The sequence below is a fragment of the Pelodiscus sinensis genome, chromosome 8, assembly GCF_049634645.1.
Source record: "Pelodiscus sinensis isolate JC-2024 chromosome 8, ASM4963464v1, whole genome shotgun sequence".
Classification (NCBI taxonomy): Eukaryota; Metazoa; Chordata; order Testudines; family Trionychidae; genus Pelodiscus; species Pelodiscus sinensis.
Genome location: NC_134718.1, coordinates 71,337,402 through 71,360,164, shown reverse-complemented (window position 1 = coordinate 71,360,164; position 22,763 = coordinate 71,337,402). Strand labels below are relative to the sequence as shown.

Genomic DNA, 22,763 nt, shown 5'->3' with positions numbered 1-22,763 from the left:
ATGTTGGAAATCAGCAATGTGCCCATCTAGACTTCTGTGAGGGCAAAGCTCAGTAAACTGGTCAATGCCCACTGAATTACAGGCTGCAGAACTCACCTGCAGAGACAGATGCTGACATCTGTGTCAGCTCACTGCATAATTCTCATGTTTAGAGCATTTTCCATGTGCAGATCCCACAGCGCCATGGCGCAAGAGGGAGGGCGTAAGCACGACTGACCATATTTTACAGCTGGGAGAATGGAGACACGATGCGAATACAACCCAGATCCCTGACTCCTTAGTGCTGTGCTCTCATCAGAAAACAACGCCGCTGCCAGAGGGCAGCTGTAGCGTGAGGAAAGCTGAACACCCTGCAGCTTTTCAGAAGGTCTATGGAGGGTGCTGGCATGCTGCGGCTCTGGCACTCACAGCAGATGCACGTGCACTGTACTGTTTCAAGGCCCTTCTCTCCTATAGACCACTGAGCTCTTCTCCCTGTACAACTGCAGCAGCTGCTCTGCCTCAAATTGCATCAGTGCCTGCAACAGGCCTCGCCCTCCCACTACAGCTCTGATTTAACATTACTTTATTGCCCCTCGGGGAAGACATGGGATCCAATTTTTATAGCTGAAGGCAGAGTTAACCTTTTAATGGGCTTAACTCTCCAGCCCCTCCCCCCTCTATTGTAAAATTCAATACAGCAAGCCAAACTTCAGACTGACTTCAAAGCCATCTAGTCAAACAGAAAGCTGGCTTCAAAGCCATCTAGTCGAACATGCTCTTCAACAGCAAACTGTGGTCCGGACCTTGATTTCCAGGTGACTTCCTGATCATTCTTGTGACCCCGGCTGGAAGTGACTGAATGAAAGTATGTGAAATAACTCTACGGAGAGGCTATCTGTCATGCCCCTTACTCGTTCACTGAGCTGTAGTAGCGACAGTGTGTCAAGTCAAAGAGATATTTACTGGCCAATGTTTTTGAATTTCATGTGTTTTTTTTATCTTCCTTGATATCTTAGTGGGGAATGAAAACCATAATTCTTTGTTAAGGAGCAACAACGCACGCAGAGCTGCATGAGACAGAGAGAGAGAAGGTCCTTTGGCCCAGAGAGTTTACAAAGGATGGGCTAGCTTCTGTCCCCCTAACTAAGGCGGAGTAGCTCCTAACACCACTCAAAGTCGCAGGAGAGTGGCCACCGTTTCAAAATGCAAAAATTGGAACCCTGCCCCCAGCTCCTCCTCTTTCCCCTGAGGGCCCACCCCTTGGCCAGGTCTCAGCTGGGCAGTGGTAAAAGCCATCAAGGGAGCCTGGTCCACTGTGGAAAAACCTGGATCCTCCACCTGCCCTTGGGAACTGGGGTGCCTAAGAGCATGCCCACTCCAAGAGAAGGAGAAGAAAAGCAGGAGTCGGGAGGCTAACGTTGACCTCAGCCCCTGGGAGACAGGTAAGCACCCCACCCCCTCACGCCCAGACCCTACAGCGCCCTCCCTGGAGTGGCAAAATCTTTAATCTGGCATACACTGTTTCCCAGGGTTGCTGGATTAAAGAGGTTCAAGTGTATTAGAAAATGCGTCCTAACGTTTAGCATAACTTTTTCATATCATTAAAATCTTGCTGCGTTCATTCCCTTGTCCCTCCATAAATATTCCCTCCTCTAGTACTTACAGATAGTCAACACATCCCCTGCCATGTAGCAGCCTATGACAGGAAAGAGGCCATCTGTAATGAACATAAAATGCTTTCTTTCTTGAGGCTGCAAGACACAAAGAGATCCTGTGGCTACCGAAGCCTGAGATTCAGAATCACCAGAAGCTGTGTGCCAAGTCCTCATTGGGCTCAGCGGTCGTGGAATGGATTGTGGACGCCTTACGTTGCCCTGTTCAAGTCCATCATGAAGCGGTTACCTGGGAGAAAGGGAATGATCCTCTGCTTCGGGTCTTTCTGGCCTCCTTCAATGGGGAATTTATCCAGAAGCTGCATCTGCAACAGAAACAGAAATATATTTAGCCTGCACATAGGGACCCTCTGTCCTTCCTCCTCCAGCTGCAGGGACGATTTGGTTTTACAGAGGGGAGATAAATCAGAGAAACTGCCGGAATGACTGACAGTGTCCAAGGGTTCCTGTACCAGAAAATGCAATATGCTCCAATAAAAGGAGGGGAGGTTCCTGTGTTCCTGTTGGGACAGGGCCAAGGCAAATAGCTGAATCCTGCCTTTCCACAGCTCTAAAAGCAGGTACTCATCTTTCATTACAAAACAAATGCCATGTCTCCAATCCCCATTCTGCTCCGTGATGGATGAGGATGAAGGCTCCACCTGCCCTCTTGGACAGACCACCCACCTGGCAAGAACTGCTGCTTGGAAAGAAACGCAAGCGGATATTTTAATAAAACATTGAATCTGTCCTCTCCTTGGCAGAACTGGTCCCACTGGGCTGTTCCCAGGCTGAGACAGAGCACTCCTCCTTCCCATGGAGGGACACAAGGGCACAGGAGTTTCCAGGCCTTCTGAAGAGGCTTTTCACTTCACTGTCAGCCCTGTCACAAAATCCCCGTGTGAAAGAGCTGGAGAGAAACAACGGTGTGAATGCGGAGAATCATCAATGCCCTGCTCGCAGACACGGGCCAAAAGAACACTCCAGGAGACAAGCCCAGACGGTAGAGTAGGAAATCTGATGCAAATACACAGAGTGGCATTCACCCTGAGCATGACCTGTGGACCCCTGAAGGCTCACTTACGATCTGCCAGCTCTCCGCACAGAGATTAATTTCACCTATAGAGAACATTTGCAGCACATTCAGACATTAACCCAGCAGATCCTTGATTCGGCCCTCTAGTGTCAGAGAACCAACTAAGGGCTCCATTGTACTTGGTGCTGTCCAAATAGCCCCGAGCCAATGTACTTGAATGCAGTAAGGCCACATCTCCACTTACTGGAGGATGGATGCTCTGGCGATCAATCTTCCAGGGTTCGATTTAGTGGGTCTAGTAAAGACCCGCTAAATCAAATGCCAAGGGAGCCTCTGTCAGCACTGGTACTCCTTGCTATCAGAAGGAGTAAGGGAAGTCAATGGGAGCATTTCTCCTGTGGACCTCCCACTGTGGAGATTGCGCCAAGCTTGGCTTAAGGTACATCAACTCCAGCTACATTATTTACGTTATTTACATAGCAGGAGTTGTATATCTTAAGACAACCTTTTCCATGCAGTGTAGACCTGGCCTAAATCTACATCATACTGAACAGACAGCAGTCAACATAAAAACATAAGAACGGACGTACTGGGTCAGACCAAAGGTCCATCTAGCCCAGTAGCCTGTCTGCTGACAGTGGCCAGCACCAGATGCCCCAGAGAGGGTGGACCGAAAACAATGATCAAGCGATTTGTCTCCTGCCATCCTTCTCCAGCCTCTGACAAACAGAGGCCAGGGACACCATTTCTGTCCCCTGGCTAATAGCCTTTTATGGACCTAACCTCCATGAAATTATCTAGCTTCTCTTTAAACTCTGTTATAGTCCTAGCCTTCACAGCCTCCTCTGGCAAGGAGTTCCACAGGTTGACTACACGCTGTGTGAAGAAGAACTTTCTTTTATTAGTTTTAAACCGGCTACCCATTAATTTCATTTGGTATCCTCTAGTTCTTCTATTATGGGAACAAATAAATAATTTTCTTTATTCGCCCTCTCCACACCACTCATGATTTTATAGACCTCTATCACTACAAAAGCATGGTCTGTAGAGACTACACCTTGCAGCATAGAAGCCTTCCACTCAGACTGAGGAAACAGAATAAAGGCTGGGACATACGGTCTCCAGATGCTAACAGCCCTTGTAAAGGTGGGGATTGGGTTCATGGCTAACTCTAAGGGGACAGCACCCAAGAACAGTTCTTGCAGCACTTCGCTGTTCCATGGAGAACCCCCACAAATGGTCTCCCACTCTAACGGACCCAGTCCAAAGCTACCTGAGACCTGACAAAGGAGGAAGGTTGCATTAACTTTTCTGATAGTCTCTCCCAACCCTACCACCCATCTGGCATGCCCTCGACTTTAACCCAGTCTGTGATGATGTCAGAATACATTCACTAAGCTCTATAATCGTTTTAATTTTCTCCCAGATTTGGTGCTTACAAAGCAACCCTCTTTTGGTTCCCCAGTTGACACAAACACTACTAAAAGCTTGGGCTAATGGAAATCAGGGATGCTAAAAGGTGTTTAATTAAGTAACCATTTCAGTGGTTACATGGTTACATGCAAGACGGCAGTCGGCTCCCCTGGGCTGTGTCCAGACTCAGGGGTTTTTTCGAAAAAAGTAGCCTTTTTTCGAAAAAACTTCCCCTGCGTCCAGATTCAAGCCGCGTTCTTTCGAAATTAATTCGAAAGAACGCGGCTTTTCTTTCCACGGCGGTAAACCTCATTTCACGAGGAAGAACACCTTCTTTCGAAAGTTCCTCTTTCGAAAGAAGGCGTTCTTCAATGTAAATAGGGCTTCTTCAAAAGAGAGCATCCAGACTCACTGGATGCTTTCTTTCGAAAAAGCAAGCCGCTTTTTCAAAATTTCTCCGTGCAGTCTAGATGCTCTCTTTCGAAAGAGCCTCTTTCGAAAGAAGCCTGCAGTCTAGACATAGCCCTGGTGTGCACAGAGAGCCAGCTTTTAAGCCAACTCCCCGCATGTACTGGCTCCTGCCTGCTCCCACCCAGTGCTGCTGCTTCTGATACAAAGACAGCAGCGAGAGGGGTGGGAGGAGGTAGCTCCCCAGGCGCTGGTGCACGCAGGGAGCCAGCTTTTAAGCCGGCTCCTTGTGCATACCAGGGGCCTGCGTGTAACCATGAATGTTAAGATTAACTGTGTCCACAATTACATTTTCACAGCCCTAGTGGAAATGAGGGATGTTAGCAAGTAGTTGACTAATTGCCGATCGGATAATAAGCTTATTGGGTAGACGAGAGGAGTGCTCTACTACTTGCTTCCCCCCCGCTCTCCACTGCATCTGTATGAGAGGCAGTAAGTGGGGGGGGGGGAGGGCAGGAGCCGGTGCTGGTGGGAGCTGGCTTAAAAGCTGGTTCCACCAGCACTGGCTCTGTGGTGCTGCCTCCCCCTCCTCCTCCTCTCCCTCCCCCCCGCTCCCGCTAACAGGTGGCTCTCAGGAGCTACCCACTGCAGCTTTGCAGAGTGGCCCCTACACGATTACCAAGATAACCGCCGTATAACATCCTTAGTGGAAATACCTGGCAAATCTCATATGACCCTCTCATTTCACCTGAACTGAATCGACTGTCACACCGATTAACACACATATTTACAATGGCAATGACAGCTAGACCCGGGGGATCGAATTAATATTTAATATAAAATGGACACTTGTCCAGCCATCTAGGTTGTGGGAGCCAATAACATTGGCTACCTCAACAGATTTTCTTTTTTTTTTTTTTTTTTTTTAAATCCCAAAATCTGTGGAAACAGAGCAAAAAAATAAAAATAAAAATAAAATATTTTTCCTTCTAAAAAAAACCCCCAACAGATTCTCTCTCCTCTTCTACCACAGAGAACATCTTCAGCATTCTAAGCACACGGCACAGCAAGAGTAGAAGGAACATCTGTGCAGGAGGAAAAAAAATAAAACATCCTACGTTTCCCCAACAGAGCGCCAGCACAGTGAATAAATAGTGCGTGGCACTAGGGACTGTGAGATAACTTGCTTTTCTACTGAAGGAGGGTTTTTTTATTGGAAATGTTGTTCTCTCCTAGGAATCAGGATGCTGAAGGTCCGACATGGGGAGAAGGGTGGCTAGGCAAAGCCGCTGTCTAAGTTACAGTTTTGCTGTCACTACACTTTTAGCCAGGCAGATAATTCTCCTTTTACTCCAGAGTGACTGACTCAGGCTGGAGCGGATACAAATTCCCAGGGTTATTCTTGGAGTTAGATTAGCTTGGCTAATGCAGGCCTGTTTAACCACATCAAGAGGGTCACAATGTGTATAATTTAGCACTATTTATCTAAAGGGTGGATATCAGCAAAACAGATCCAATATGCTACAGCTGAAGAGTCTGGCTAAACTTTCCTAGTCAACAGTTTCTTCCCAAGCTCTTGTTTCTGCCAGGAAAGCTTTTTCTAGCGAAAATGTGACTGGACAGGATGGATTTATGCACTAGTGCGGCAGATAGCTGCTGGGAGGGGTGCGCATTGCGGGGCGCTTGCACAGATGCAGTAAAATTTGTTGTGGGTTGCAAACTTACTCCAGCCACTGACGGGGAAAAGGGAAGTAACTAATGGTCAGCCCATTGCTCTCACTCATGCACAAGGAAGCATATTTACCTGGTAAGGCTTCTGTGCTGGTAAATATTAATGAGAAACCAATAATGTTAACAGTGGAAGCTAAAAGAGCATTTATGATCCCTGCGCTGCAGGAAACTCACGCAGGACATTAAAAGAAGAGGTTATTCACCTGTAACGGGAGGCTCTTTGAAGTGTGTGGCCCCATCTGAGGGTTTGCACATGTGTGCCATGCGTCGAGCCAGAGAATTTGAAAGTAGTAGTGTCCGTGGGTCCATGCGCGTGCCCTTGCTTCGCCTCATGGTTTTGTGTGAGGCAATAAAGGATGGAGCAGACTAATCATGCCTTCTGTTCCTTTTCCACCACAAACTGAACAAGTCTACAGCAGAAGGGAAGGAGGGTGCTAAGTGGAATGCCGACAGGGACTATATATCTCAAAGGGCCTCCAGTTTTCACATAAGGACCATCTCCTTCTACAAGTGATGGTCCCTATGAGAAATAACAAGCCGTATCTAATTTGTAGAGCCCTGCGCAGATACAAAATGTTATAGCCTCATCTGTATCTATAGCCGCAAAGATGAGTTGCAGATATCCTCACTGACTTCCCTGGATGCGGATATCTGCAGATTTGCAGGGTTCCAGCTAGAAAATTTGTATCCACGTCCATAGCTGCAAAAATGAGCCCTGGATGTGGAGGCGGATACCCGTGGATTTAAAGCAGCTATCCGTGGATTTGCAAGAATCTACTAATTTAGAGGAGGGCACGAGGAAGAGGATTGAACGGTTGAATGGAGGAACAAAGAATCTAGTGCAGAGTCCTGCACGTTGACATAGCATGCAGCAAAGGTATGTACCATGGTTGGCCTACATATGCCCAGAAGTGATACACCAAGAAAACTGGCTGTAGTGTACGCATGTGTCCTTGTGGAATGGGCTCTCAATCCAAGGGGTGGACGCAGTTCAGACAAGCAATGGCAGAGCATGATGCACCCCAAAATCCACTTGGAAATCCGTGGTGTGGAGATTGCCTGCCTCTTGATCCCTCGTCGCTATAGTGACAAACAACCTAAGGAACTTACTGCCTGGTCTTGTCCTCTGCAAGGCCTTACAGACGTCGAGAGGCTGAGGGCTCTGCTCTTGCACTGAAGCATGTAATTTTGGAAAGGAAACAGTAAGCGCGTGGATTGGTTGAAATGAAACCATGATACAATGTTTGGTAGAAACTTGGGAGTGCAGGGGCAGGGAGACTTTGTTCTTATGGAACATGCTGCGGGGGGAGGGAGAGGGAACGACAGTTTACCTCCTTTTCATAGGTATAACAGCTACTAGGAAGGCAACTTTCAAGGAAAAAAGGGACAGGGGACATGAAGCCAGTGACTCACAGGGTGGCTTTGCCAATGCTGAGAGAATGAGGTGAATAGGTTTACCAGGTGGTTTAACCAAAAATACCGAACGGCCCCCTCCCCTGCAAAAAAACATGGGAAAAAATTCTGTTGAGGGAAAAAAAGGGGGGGGAGACCAAAGTTGGTGAGAAAAAAAACCCAGCATGGCCTCTTTCAGTGTGTGCAGAGTCAGAATAAGGATAGGAACAGGGGAGAAGTTGAGCACTAGAACCCAGGGAAGGCATTGCTTCCCCATGGCCTTTAGGCTTTTTGCTGGCGGCCATTTTGTTTTCTTGATCAAGCCACAACGCAGCTTCCTTGCGGAACCAGGTAAGCAGGAGGTGCTGGGGCAGGGGGTTGGGGGTGGCGGAGGCCCGGGGTGAGAGGCTGGGGGCTGGGCCCAGTTGCCGAGTGTGGTAGGGTTGCCAGGTGTCCAGTATTTTCGCCTCCTGGCAGGAAAAAAACCCAGAAAACACCGGACATTTTTTTACTAGACAGGAGGCAAAAATATTGGACTGTCCAGGTCTTATTGGACACCTGGCAACCCTAGAGGTAGAGGTTCTACAGGGGCACATGTGAGAGTGGGAACGTCCTGAGGAGACGGTTACAAAATCTAGTAGTTAAGCGCTGTGTAAATATGGATGCTCTTCCAGGGGGCAACAGGTGGCAGTCCAAAGGGGAGTGTCCACTTCCTCGGGGGCAAACCCCCTCCAGTGGGCCCATAAGGTGAAACATTTCCACGTGGCCCAATAGGAATGCTTTGTGGACTCTTTCCTGCTGCTTGAAAAGATGCCTAACGCTGCCAAGAAACATTCCCTTTCTAGAGAAGATGCCCATCAAAATACAAGGTGAGGTGAAGCACCTGTGGACTGGGATATCTGATCCTGACGCTGTGTGGCCTGAGCAGCCCCAGGAAAGAGAATGGGGGAGGGGGGGATACGAAGAAGGTTGGGAAATCAAAACTGGCGAGGCCAAAACAGGGCTAGAAAAATGACCCTGGCCTGATCTGATCTTGTGGAAGGAGAAAAAGAGGGGAGATATGGTCCAACGAGCAGAGGATGAGGGCATCACTTTGAGAGTGGATCCCAACACCCTTTCTTGACCAATATGTACTGTATTTGTTGCTGATATGAGGTAAAGAGGTCCCTGGTCAGAGTCCCCCGTTACCTGAAAATGTTAGCTTCGGTGTCGTGATGTTCCCATGCGTGATCAGAGTTAAAGTCCTGCTAAGAGACACCACTCTTCTCTTCCCCTGAAGGGAAGCCACTAGTATCCGTGGGGCTTTCCACAGCATCTGCCAGATCAGTCCTGGATGAAACATGGGCTTCTCCCAAGCAGCACAGGTGCTTGCCACTGATCAAGAAGGACTGCGGGCAGGAAGCACAGATCTCGAACCTCGGACTCTTTGACCCAGTCCCGTCCGGAGCATGGGTTTGGGCTGGCAGGTGTCTGGCTGCAGTAGGGCTGGTAGGCTCCCCTCCCGACTCCACACCACTCCCAGGAAGTTACCAGCATCTTCTGCCCCTGCCTGCAGGCGTGACCCTGAATGCTGGCTCTGCAGCGCCCACTGCCCGGGAACCGTGGCCCATAAGGTTTGCAGGGATAGTGTCTGCGGGCAGGGGCGGTGCACAGAGCCTCCTGGACACACCTCTGGAGAGACATGATGCCACTTCCTGGGAGTTGCCCGGGGCCTGCACCCCAAACCTCCTCCAGCACCCCATGTCCCCTCCCACCTCTGAGCCCCCTCCTGCACTTAGAACCCCCTGGCCCCACCCCAGAGCCACACTCCCAGCAAGAGCCCTCACCCGCGGCCATACTCCAGCCCTCTGGCCCAGCCGGAACCAGTCGAGCACCTTGAACGCCTCGTTTCTGGCCCCACACTGGAGCCTGAACCCCCAGAGCCTTCACCCTGACCAGAGCCCTCACCACCTTCCTGCCCCCCAACCTCCTGCCCCAGCCTGGAGCTCCCTCCCAAAGCCTGATCCCCTCATTTCTGGCCCCACCTTAGAGCCCACACGCCCCAGTCCAGAGCTGGTACTCCTTCCCACAATTGGAACCACTCGGCCCCAACCCAGAGCCCCTCCTGTACCCCAAGCCTCTCCTCCCCAGTCCCACCCCCGAGTCTGCATCCCCAGCTTGAACCCTTACCCCCTCCTGCACCTCAGCCTTCTGCCCCAGTCCAGAGCCCCCCTGGCACCCCAAAACCCCCATCCGTACCCCCCTTTTGAAAGTGCCTCAGATGAGAGGACATTAGTAGATGCAGCGATGAGACAGAATTGGAGGCGTTTTCTGTCTGCTCCGTCCTTTATTGCCTTGGGCAAAGCCACGAGATGAAGCAAAGACGCAAGCGCAGACCAATGGATACTGCTACTTTCAAATTCTCCTGCTCGCATGTGTAAACAGTCAGTGTAATACAATAAGAACCATGACTTGAAGAAGAACTTGGCAGCTCGGCCCATTTCTAACAAAAATGAAACCAAATATGGAACTATCAGATGGAACAAAGGGAAGATTCTAATATACTGAGCCCAGGGCTGCAAGCCAGGACCTCCTAGCTCCCATCAGAGCACGCTGCCCCTGAACAGATTAGTGGCCGTATGCAAATAAATCCTTCTGTTTTCCAGGTTCCCCATCTGTACAATGGGGGTAGTAGTGCCTGACTCTCTAACTCCGAGGGACAGGGGTAGGGTTGTGGCTTAATTAAAGGACTGCAGAGAGTTTGAAGATGAGAACTGCTCTACATACGGTGAATGTTCTCATACTATGGGAAATTATTCTGCTCACAAATTTAGACATGGCAAAAGAAAATCCTCCAGCTGGAGTCTCTCACTTGAACGATACACATTGTTATTTTCCATTGAAATGGGCGAGCTTCACAAATTTCCTCCTGCTCTCGTTAATGCAACTGAATTTTACAGCAAGTCAGACTGTGCCAGAAAGTATCTTAGAGGGAGCAAAAGCAACGTCCACAAGGAGTGTTCCCTTTCATCTGTGCACTTGTGCGGCTGCTTGGGAGAGATCCAAAGGCTGCCCAGCTGACTAACAGAGTGCACACAGCTAGGAGTTTTTATTCTACTGGGGGTGCACATCCACACATGCCTCGGTGCACATAAAACCATTTATTCCACACATAGATGGAAAAAAATCTGCACATGGATGGAAGAGCTTAGAAGGAACACTGGTCACAAGGACATGGCGCGAGAGAAAAGGAGAGGTATGCAGGCTGGAAGAGACATAAAAGGTGACCAGTTGTAGGAAGCAACAGGCTACAGGTAGGTTTCAGCTGCATTTTTGTTGGGGGAATCGGTGAGCTGATCAGCTGTTTGTCGGCTCAGCGCGGCAGCCATGTAAATTTAAATGAAGCGGCGATTATTTAAATCGCCGCTTCATTTTACTATGTCCGGTATCCTAATCTACATGCCTCTGTCGGCAGAGGCATGTAGTCTAGATGTACCCTTAGACTGGAGCAGCGCTCAGTCATATCAGCGTTTCATTAGCGTTCGCAATGAATGGGTCTGTATCTAGAGCACTGATCATGACCCCCCGAGCCGGGCCTCCAGTTATGACCATTAAGTCATGCAAAGAAACGTCTGTTAGCATGACATAGTGTCACCTGGGTGGGGGATCCGTTTGGAAACAGGGAGTGGACGTGGAAAGTGGGAAATGAGCATATGGAATCAGGCTGAACAAACACACACACACACTGCCTCCTGCTACAACAGATGCAGGGCCACACATAAATCACCATCAAATCCACCCACTCCAGGCCTCACCTCTCCCAGTTATTTTGAGTGCCTGGCTGGGCTTCTGATATAAGTGCTGCTCATCGGCACGGTGGGCTACGCAGCACAATCTCAGCCATGCAGCTGTGCTATAACGTGTTCAGATGGATAGCCTACAAACACTGTGGTCCCGATTATGAAGCTGTGACTCACGCTTGCCGGCAGATGCTCATGCAAGTAATCTCAGTAACAGCAACGGCATTACTCGTGTGAGTAATTGCTTGCCAGCGTGAGTCAGGGGCGCGTCATATGAACCAGTATAGGCATGTGGATATGTATTAGTCCTTGCTACACGGGCGCAATGACAGAGACAATTGGGCTGCATGAGGGGAATGGGAGATAAGAATTGCCCATGTCGTCCTGCTATTGGGGTATTTCCTTAAAGCCCCAAATCCCGGAGGCAAGTGACTGTGAGAGTCTGAGATTGCTTGTAAGGGAGAAAAGATTTCCAGCCTTCATGGCTGCAGAGAAAAGCTGGAGAACGCAGCCCAAGTGCTCCCCAACAGGTTCCCAACCCAGGTGAATACAACGGTTAACAAAGGTTAATAAAAGGAAGAATCCAACTCATGCTCTTTAGCCAATCTCAGGCTTTCAGGGGGGCTGACCCAGTTCTTGGATGCAGGGGGCTGGCAATCGCGGAGCTGGCTCCCTGCATGTACCTCTCACAAAAGTGCATTTGTGTCTGCAGCGTGACTGGAGATCAAACCCTCTGAGGGAGTGCAATTGCACTGCAACTGGGAGCAGTGCAGGGAAACAGACCCCAACCACCACCAACAGTCAGGAAGCTGGTGATGACACAGCCAGTTGAGTACAACGCTGCCCAGCCCCCTCCTGCGAACATATTCAGGTGGCTAGTCTGGGCTGCTGCTGGCTACACAGCTATTTTCAATGCCCTAGCTTGCGCAAAAGCTAATGAATCTGTCTATGTAGGCTGGGAAGCATTCCCCCAGCTACAGTGCAGACATACCCTGAATGGGATGTAAATTGAGCACAAGGATGATATCAATAATACATGATTCTGCTATGTGAGCTACATGGGACATCCCTCAGCTGGAGATAACTGGGCTCCAGTGCACATCTCATTGCACTGAAAATAATAGCAATTCCGCTGGTTTCTTTGATAATGGATCCAAGCATTCATTCCTTCTTTTCCTCTGCCTCAGGTCTACTCTGTTTGTGTGTGCACACAGCCAGGCAGAGGAGAAGTCTTATAACTCAGTCAAGACCTCAGGTAGCCAGAAGGAAATGCACTCTGTGGTGGCCCTGAGATTGCTTATATTTCTCTCTTCTGTGCTGGAAAAAAATTAATAAATGGAGCATCCGGGCTTCTGTGAATACAATTTAGTAGCCGGGAAAAAATGAGGAGGAATCAGGACCATGTGGCCAGCCAGCTCTCTGTAGGCCACTGACCCCAACATGCTCAAAAGAGATCCATTCTTTGGACCCAATTATGGGCTAGATCTTTAGCCAGAGAAAATCAGCATAGCTCAAGTGACTTCAGTGGAACTATCCTAACTTATACCTACTGAGGATCTAGCCCTCTGATTTAAATCCCGGGCTTCATTTGCAACCCCGGTTGCCCTCATTTGCCTACCTAGCTCGAACTAATGAGCTAGTGTAGACATACCCGGAGGGAGTGGCAACTCAGCAAGGGAGGGAATAGATCCCACTGTCTGGATTCTGATGTCTATGGATTTTTGACTCTGCTCTCAATTTCAATTCCCCTAGTAACTAGAAACCAATCTATTCTCACTGCCACAAGAGACACTGAGCTATTTGGCTGACTCCTGCCAGTGTCAAATCTGCAGAAACTCAGGTGTTCCCAAGCACACTGTTAGCTAATGCTTTGACACGCTGAGATCACTGGATGAGACAAGTCCCAAGCATTAGCCTGGTGCACCCTAGTGGTCCTTCCATGCTGCTATTCTATTTCCACCAATAGAAGATACCTGATGCTACAGATACTTCACCTCTTCCAAACATAGGAACTAGACATACAACGCTAAAGTCAAGAGTCATTGAACATGCAGCCAAGTGACAGCAGTTCTTCTCTTGGCATCATATTCTAGAATAACAGAAACAGGGGACTAGAAGGAACCTCAGTAAGTCATCAAGTCCAGCATCCTGAGCTGAGGCAGGACCAAGTAAATCCAGACCAGTATTTGTCCAACATATTTTTTAAAGCCTCCAAACACAGGGACTCCAGAACCTCCCTCAGAAGCCTATTCCAGAGTTTAAAATCAGAGTTAGAAAGATTTTCCTAATATCTAACTTAAGCCTCCTTTGCTGCAGATTAAGCCAGCTACTGTCCTACGGTCAGTGACATGGAAAACGACTGATCACCATCCTCTTTGTAACACCCCTTACCATGTTTGAAAACTGTTTACAAGTTCCCCCTTCAGTCTGCTTTTTTCAGGATTAACCATCTCTAGTTTTTTCAGCCTTCCCTGAGAGGTCAGGTTTTCTAAGTCTTATATCATGTTTTCATTCTTCTCTGCCTCTCTCCTATTTGTTCCCATAATTCTAAAGTGTGGAACCCAGAATTGGACACATACTCGGGGGGTGGGCACACCAGTGCCAAGCAGAGCAGCCCAATTACCTCCCATGTCTTATATATGACACAAATGGACTAAGGCTAAAATCAGCCTTAGGTGTAAGACCAGCAAGAATCTCTAATAATTAACAGCAACTGCTTTTCCTTTAAAAAAAATCTTTTTAGTAAAAACCTTCAGGTTTTCCAGCTGTCATGACCAAAAATTACAGTATTAGGATACATACTGAATTAAATATAGTATGATTAATGAGCAACAGTCAAACAAAAGCAGGGAAATCCATGTGTAGTAAAAAGGGTAGTCACTTAAATGATGGGGTAGTCCCCAAAGGGATTGTTAGGTCTGAAAATTTTCCACTGAAATCTTGGAACTCTTACACGCTATACAGCATGAAAATAAATTGGTTGGGTCTTTCCCCCTCATAATCCAGCAAAATAGAGGCCATTAAGAAGCTGTTTCCCAGCTAAAATGATTTTTCGTATTTCTTACAGAAAGGCAAATTCTTCCTTAGATCTAGGAAACAACTGCAGCATGTGTGGCTCAGCCAGCTTGTGAGACATTTGGAGATCCTGGTTAAATATGAAAGATGCCTTTGGTCCATATGTGAATCACTTTGCAGGAGGGAAATGCTGTACTTTAACCAATCAGTTAGTGAATGTCACATGAATGTAGCTAGGGACCCCTGGTATACAGTGAGCCAGCCCTGTGTGACCTAAACATTCACAAATATTAACAGCTTTTTGTTAGCACTATTAAGTGCTAACAGGTTTCGGAGCAGTACCCTTCCTGTCTCAGCAATCTATCTATTGACTTTGATCTTTATCTGCTTAGGTTTAAGTACCCATTCTCCAGATATCTAATGATGCCTTGTCTCCACCCCCCTTCCTTTTTCCTTTCTTTTCCCCTTTTCCATTTATTTCCAGTTTTCATATCTCCTACTCATAACTCCGGTCATCTGAAGAAGGGATACAATCAAAAAAAGTGAACACATATAAAACTGACAAATCAGATTTTAGAACAGATGGGTGTGGGGGGGGGGGGAGAGGTTAGTGTCTATGAGATAATGATAATTGGTGAAGCTATCTTTGTAATGGGTAAGATCATTAGCATCTTTGTTAAGGCCCATTCATAAAGTGTCAAATTTAAGCATGAATGACAATTCTGAGGCTTCCCTTTGTAGTCTGGCGTTAAAGTCTCTTTGAAGAAGATGCATGTAATAAGGCCATTGAGACAATGCCCTGTCTGGTTGAAATGGCAAGAAACTGTTTTTTCTTTGTGAACTGTCTGATGTCTGTTTTGTGTGCATTGATTCTTTGGCAAAGTGTCTGAGAAGTTTGTCCAATATACATAGCAGATGGACACTGTTGGCCCATGATGGCATTAATTATATTTCTGGATGAACAGGAATACAGGAATATGTATTCTTGATCTTGTAACTGACATGGTTAGGCCCAATGATGGTGTCGGCAGAGTAAATATGTGGACAAAGCTGGCAATGGGGTTTGTTGCAAGGGAAATTTCCAGGGTCGGTATTAGTGTGGTATGTCCTGTGGTTGTTGGTAAGAATCATCCTGAGGTTAGGTGGTTGTCTATAGGAGATTATGGGTCTGTCTCCCAGAGCCTACATGTTTTGTTAGTCTATAAAGTGCTACCAGACCATTTGTTGTTTTTTTCTGTAACAGACTAACTCGGCTACCCCCTGAAGCTCACAAATATTACAGTTTGGGCAAAAACTACTTCATGCTTTTCCATCCAAGGCCCTCGTTTGGCCCTCATTATTATAATATTTGAGCACCTCACAAGCTCTGGATAAATTTATCCTCGCCCTTGTCAGGGAGGAACATGCTGCAATCCCTGTTTTACAGGTGGGATACAAAGAGACGAAGTGACTTGCCCAAGATCTATGGTAGAGCTGAGAATAAACTCAGCAATCCCAAGTCCCAAGCTAGAATCCTGACCATGGGACCATCCTTCCCAAACTCTTAAAGATCAACAGGATTTCTGTCACTATTTCTAGAGCATAAGGCTTCAGGCTGGGCCTAGAATGTCTGACACAAGGCCAAATGGAGCCTGAGTAAATGGGAAGTCTTCAGTACAACTGCAGCTGTGACAAACCATGCTGTAAATAATGTATTCATAGGCAAGTGTTAAAATGGGCACAATTAGCAAATATGACAACAAAGACTACAAGTCAGTAGTGGAGAGAGCATGGATTCCATGATTTTATGAGACTTCCGTGACTTCCTGAAAACTCCAATAATTCAGCCCTGGGCACCAGGCCTCTGGTTTCAATAATGCTGTGGTTTATTGCCCGTATCCTGTCCATGACTTTTAATAAAAATACCCATGCCAAAATTGTAGCCTTACCTATAACTTCCATCCGTTTGGCATTCAGTGCATGAGAAAATTGAGCATAACCCACACATCAAGAAGGCAGTTTATGAGAAGTAAGAAGAAAACCAACTACTAGGAGTGCGTAAGATAAAGTAGTTCATTTAACACACTATGCTACACTTGAACGATCCCCTACTCTCCGGAGGTGCCAAAATGATGAACAGGCACAACTCCTATTGACTTCAGTAGAAGTCGCATCAGCCTGTGACAGGGCTGAATCTGGACATAGGCTATATCAAATCAATGAGGAGTCCTGTAGCACTTCAGAGACTAACAGATGTATTTATTAGGCCATATGCTTGATGGACAACAAAAGAAAGAGGATACTTGTGTAAATGAAGCTAGTCAAGTCAGGGTGAAAGTGGCTCATTCACAGCAATTGATGTGGCAATGTGGATAACCCATTATAAAGGCAATCTCTCTCTCTTGATATTCAAATTTGACACTGGGCTTGAATAAAGATATTAACTGGTTAATGCACTACAAAGCCAATTTCCCCTGCCTTTGACATTCACATTTTCACATCAAAAGCTATGAACGAGTCACATCCAGCCAAGTTTTATGATGGAGTGATTCTTCCAAAGCCAATGAGGTCACCCCAGAGTGAAACTGATTTCATGTGGTGTAGAATCAGACCCAACATGTATAGCGAGGGTCTGGTTCTAACCTCTCACTCATTTTATAATGGTGTAACTCTGATGATTTCAATGGAGTTAGGTCTATACTACACACAGGTTAGTGGAAATTTGCTCTTTTAAACCAGTGCAAGACTCTAGTGCGAACACTCTAAAACACTCAGTTTAAACCTCATTTATAATCACATAGCCTAAGTTGATTCCTTATTCTATTAAGCAATATTTATATAATTCTGCGCTGATCAGGCCTCAATTGGAGTACTGTGTCCAGTTCTGGGCACCACATTTCAAGAAAGATGTGGAGAAACTAGAGAAGGTCCAGAGAAGAGCAACAAAATGATGAAAGATCTAGAGAACATGACCTATGAGGGAAGACTGAAAGAATTGGACTTGTTTAGTTTGGAAAGGAGAAGATTGAGAGGGGACATGATAGCGGTTTTCAGGTATCTAAAAGGGTGTCACAAGGAGCAGGGAGACAAATTGTTCTCCTTGGCCTCTGAGGACAGGACAAGTAGCAATGGGCTTAAACTGCAGCAAGGGAGGTTTAGGTTGGACATTAGGAAAAACTTCCTAACTGTCAGGGTGGTTAAACACTGGAATAAGTTGACTAGGGGGGTTGTGGAATCTCCATCTCTGGAGATATTAAAGAGCAGGTTAGATAGACATCTATCAGGGATGGTCTAGACGGTACTGGGTCCTTCTGTGCGGGCAGGCGACTGGACTCAACGACCTCTCGAGGTCCCTTCCAGTTCTAGAGTTCTATGATTCTATAATTTATTCTTAAAGCCATTCAAGAATGATCACACAGGGGTTAGCAGTGGTTATGGACTAAATCTGTTCAAAAACACACATTAAGTTAAACTGGTGCAAGTTGATGGGTGGACAAGGCCTTACACCTGTTTCACACTGGTATGAATAGGATCAGAATCCAGCTAGGAATGGGGGAACATTTTCACCACCTACAAATCCTCCCCACCTGTTAGCTTGACTTGATATGGGATTCCATTGAAACCACGGCTAACTTTAAACTGATACTGAAAATAGCAAACTATGATTTAAACACACAATGGCACATTTTAGTTTGGCAACTCCTACTGAAATGGTATCTGTCAGCTCCCTAGGATGCTGATCATAGCTGTGGGGGGTTAGACTGCCCAACTAAGTGTGACTCAAAAAAAATTAAAAAGAAACCAACCATGTTTGCCAAATAAAATATAGCTGTGCATTTTAACTATGTACTCCCCAGAGTTACTTCCCCCCAGGCTTAAAAATCTTGAAATGTTTTGCTTGAGGGCCTTGTTCCAAACATATACATCTCCTGGCTTGGGGGTAATCCAGAAAAGAGTTCAGACAAAGAATCTTATCACTCAAGCAGAGAGATGCAGCTGTACATGTAACAGATATCCTGCTCCAGGCCTTCCGGGAGTTTTATACAGCAGCCAGCAGGGTGAGCATTTTTAAAAAGATTTTTGTTCCAGCTGCAAGTCTTTATCCCTTCTCATTTGTAGGTGTATTGTTGGCTTGCATGTTTTGTTCTCTGTAGGACTGACATCACCGGACTCACAACGCTTGGGAGAACTCCTGAGGCTGTTTAACTTTTACAGCACTGACAGATGGAGTTATTGGGGCTGCCAGGCAGGGAAGGAAGTTGACAGCATGTTGAACTGCAAAGTCCTACACTAGGTTGGATCTGCGGTGAGAGAACTTACAAATGGCAAGTAACAAGGAATCCATTAAGTTAGCTACATACATATCTGGAACCCTCTAACCAGCTTACGCACACGTCTATGGTGCTCTCATCTATTCTGAGGGTAGATGTTCTGGGGTAATCATCAGGAACAAATGTATTAGAAACCAGTCCAGTTTTCCATTGCTGATCAAGTGAACTCATTGGGACTGTGTGTGTTTAAGTATATTCAAATTATGCAACTAACAAAAGGAAAATTGTCTCTTGCCATTGACATGATTACCAACCATGGGCTGCATGGCACGATGTCCAAATCCCAAATTGGCTTGCTTAAACCACTGCCTCGACCCTACAGAATAGGTACTTACATGCAGACCTGAGCACCCAAATACTGAGTTCTGAGGTCCTATTAAACAAGGTGCTTAGGCTTGAAATCTGTGTTCTGACAACTGGAATCAGGATGTGGGGAAACAAGAGCAAAACTATTCTGCTGACTCAGCTTCGCAGACAGACCAGGAGAGTCTCATTCGCTCGACGCAGGGCCATAAATTGCAAAGTGTCTGTCTGAGGAAAGAAAGTGTTGAAAGGAGGGACAGCATATCCTGTTTGGGGAATCCTACCCAGCCCCCTCAGAAGGGAGAGTAGAAGAGAAGCATAAGGCTTTTAAGTACATTGCTGCCTTAGAGTTTTGTTACTGTGTCTGAGTATGAAGGCAAATTTTGGAAAGTGGCTGAGTTTGGAGAACTGCCACTGTATGTGTGCTGTCAGGCCCAAGGAGGTCATAGCAACAGTTTACAGGGAGTCTGTGTTAAGCTATACGTGCTCCTCCATTACTCCAGAGCTTTGACTCAGAAAAAGGTTTTTCCTCACATTGCTAGTAAACCAGATGGTGAGTGTATGGTACCAATTACAGTCCTGGTATATTGGCTGAATAATACAAGCACTGTTGATGGTCTATGATAAAGACATTATAGGATTTTAGCCAGCTGGCTTTTAAGTCACCAAGTCTTAAGTCAAGAAATACAGCCAGCACCGAATTTTCCACCTTTCACTAAGATGTGGCTGGGATGAACTGCACACACGGGCGTAAATCACCAGGAGCCATAACTTCATCTGGGGTTATTGGCCTTGGCTCCCATGAAATCCAGGAAGCTGTACTAGTTGAGGATTTTGTCCCATGTCTTCTCTGGTTGAATTCCAGACAGTTTGACTCACTGATGTTCCTTGAGAGCTCACTGGCTACCCAAACCTTTGTCCTTTGTGGCTAACGGAATCAAAGAAAGGAAGTACAAGATGATGAAGGTGCAGATAAATCATGGATAAACCAGGACTAAGATGTCAGCTGTCGTCCACAAAAACAAAACAAGTCACTAGGAAAACATAACAGGGGGGGTGGGGCAGGGTGGAATCTGTTCTGGATGTTACCAACAATCCAGCTGCAAAGTTATCTTGCTTAATTAGGGTCTTCTGTGGGAGCAAACTTGGCTCAGGTAACTAAATACTTTACGTACCCACAAATACACAACATAAAAATACTCAGCCAGCTGCAGGTGATGGCTGCCCCCCAATAAAATCTAGAGCTCTGGCTGGCTTGAGGTGTTTCTTCCGCATACATCACGTTCACTATAACCTCATATCGAGTAGTTCTGTGGCACCGTAGAGACTAACAAAAATATATATAGTATAATGAGCTTTCTTGGGCAAAACCCACTCAGATGAGATGATCTTGACTCATCTGAAAAAGTGGGTTTTGCCCATGAAAGCTCATCATACTAAATATTTTTGTTAGTCTCTAAGCCCTGGTCTACACTAAGGAGATATTTCAAAATAACCCCCCTTATTTCAAAATAAGTAGAGTGGCCACAAGCCTGTTATTTCGAAATAATGGGCTGGTTATTTCAAAATCTGTACTCCTGCTTTCCTCGAGGACTAGAGCTTATTTTGAAATAGTTATTTCGAAATAGTGGTCGTGTGGATGTTCCACTGCTGGTATTTCGAAATAAATACTCCCCAGAGTCACTCGAAGTAATTACTCCCCAGTGCTCCCTGGGCTGTAAGTCGAGTTAACGCGTCCACAATAACAGAGCATGCCTCGGACTCATTTTGAGGCTCCCTTATAGTCAGGACACGCTATTTTGATTTTATTATTTCGGGCGTTATTATTTCGAATGTAGGCATTTTGAAATAATTTCCTAATGTAGACATGTCCTAAGGTGCCATTGCTTTTAAAGTTACAAATTAACACAGCTACTCCTCGAGACTTTATAACCTCACATATTCAGGAAGAGGGGAGGAAAATCTGTTGAGACTAGTTTAAAAAAAACCCTAAGCAATCCTCCCTCCTTTAACAGGTGCGGAGATGTGATGAAGCCTGCTTCCAAGTAGGGTTTTCTGTAGCATTTGAGTGACATGCTGCAGATAGAACATGGACTACGAGTCTTTGAAATCTCGCTCTTGCTGTGAACCTGGTAGATTAGTCTTACAGTAAAATGGGGATGATGATAATAATAATACTTCCCTAACTCAAAAGGCTGTTGCTAGGCTAAATTCAACTGCATTTGTTCAGAGGGAAGGCGCCTTTAGAACAGCAAAGTGATGTACTTACACTGTAAGTTCTTCAGGGCAGGACTGGCTCTTCCTATGAGTTTGTACAAGGTCTAACCCTAATTATCCCGGAGCCTGGAGGCACTAGAGTAATATAAATAAATCAGTCTCTTAACTATTACCAAAGAAAGGCAGACTCCTAGCCTTGACTCACACAGCACCCTGGCTTGTTTGAGGTCACTTATTTAAAAACAATAAATTCAGAAAATAAACTATTTTTTGTAAGACGTACTTCATTCTGCCATGAAAAATAGACAGCTCCCACCATCAAGACACATGCAGCAGAGGGAGCTCTGGAATTGGAATTAAACGTGATTGTTTGGCGGGGCTAATTTCTACCATCTAATTCCATTCCCCCGGCAATCCCTCTCAGAACCAAGACAGCTGAATCTGAGGAGAGCTCTGGAAGATGTGCATCATGGCCTTCGGTCTGAACCCAAGATCAAATATAGCTTATCACAGCAAATACTTCACTGGGGTGTTTCGCTTCCCCGTCCCCGCTCTCCTATTTCTTGCTAATTAAATGGAATAGCAGGTGTGCAGACCACAAGCGCAGCACTGCCTAATCCCAGGATGACTGAAAACCCTTGGAATGTCTTTCTGGAGGGCTGCATCTTCCCAGGGACCTGGCTCAAAGAGCAAAACCAGATTCCATGTGAGAGGAGTCTGGCTGCATACTCCGTTATCAAATGGCACCTTTCCTTTTCGGATGGAAATTCCGAAGCCCTGGATCCCTGGGTGAGCATGAATGTCAGGCTTCTGGTGGAGACTCTAGCTTCTTTTGTTCTACCCAGAGAGGCTGGGGGAGGGGACCTTCTCTCTAGTATGCTGTGGTGCAGTGTGCGTTGGGGGGCACCGGGTTATGGCACCTTAGATCCTCACTATGGTGGAACATGGCTCAGTATTCCAGCGTAGGGTTTGATTTTACTGACACAAAGGTGGAAGCAAGATAATGAACGTGACAGTTATTTCGCTGTAGGATCCTAAGCAGAAACAAGACACCTCTCCTGTTTGATAGATGGAGTCAGCTATGCTGTCCCACCAGTGGTTGCTCTGGCCTGATTTACCTTGTAGTGAAAGACAATTTCCTTGTCTCCACTCTGATGTTACTGTGCATTTGTTATCCTGTAGTAAAAAAAAAAAAAAAAGCAACCACCCTCTTTTTTCCCCAATGACAATATAACCAGTGAAAGGACTTAGCAGAACTCCCAAACTGCGCTGAATTTGCACTAAAATTCAGGGGCCGACTCCTGTAGTCGTCTCCAGCCGACGTAGTACATCCTGGCACATCCTGGCAGAATCAGGGCCTTCCTGATTCTGGGTGCGTGCAGGGTGCAATGCAGCCTTCTGTCCTTTAGCATAATTTACAATGCAAGCCAGAATGGCTGCGGCAGACTATGGCAACCCTAAACATTCAAAAATCATGAGTTCAGCTGAAAAATCCTCCGATTAAAAGAAATCATTTCCCTTCTGA

The 22,763-nt window shown here is 46.4% G+C and overlaps 1 protein-coding gene across 3 annotated transcripts in view; it reads right to left on the bottom strand.

Annotated features, from left to right (window-relative positions):
* The window catches only part of SH3PXD2A (SH3 and PX domains 2A), a 391,525-nt gene that overhangs the window by 264,812 nt on the left and 103,950 nt on the right, over positions 1–22,763 (bottom strand). For all 3 annotated transcript variants that reach the window (XM_075935538.1, XM_075935536.1, XM_075935537.1), the window contains exon 3: positions 1,885–1,960. In XM_075935538.1, coding sequence (XP_075791653.1) covers positions 1,885–1,960 — 76 coding nt within the window. The remainder of the gene's footprint in view (positions 1–1,884; positions 1,961–22,763) is intronic.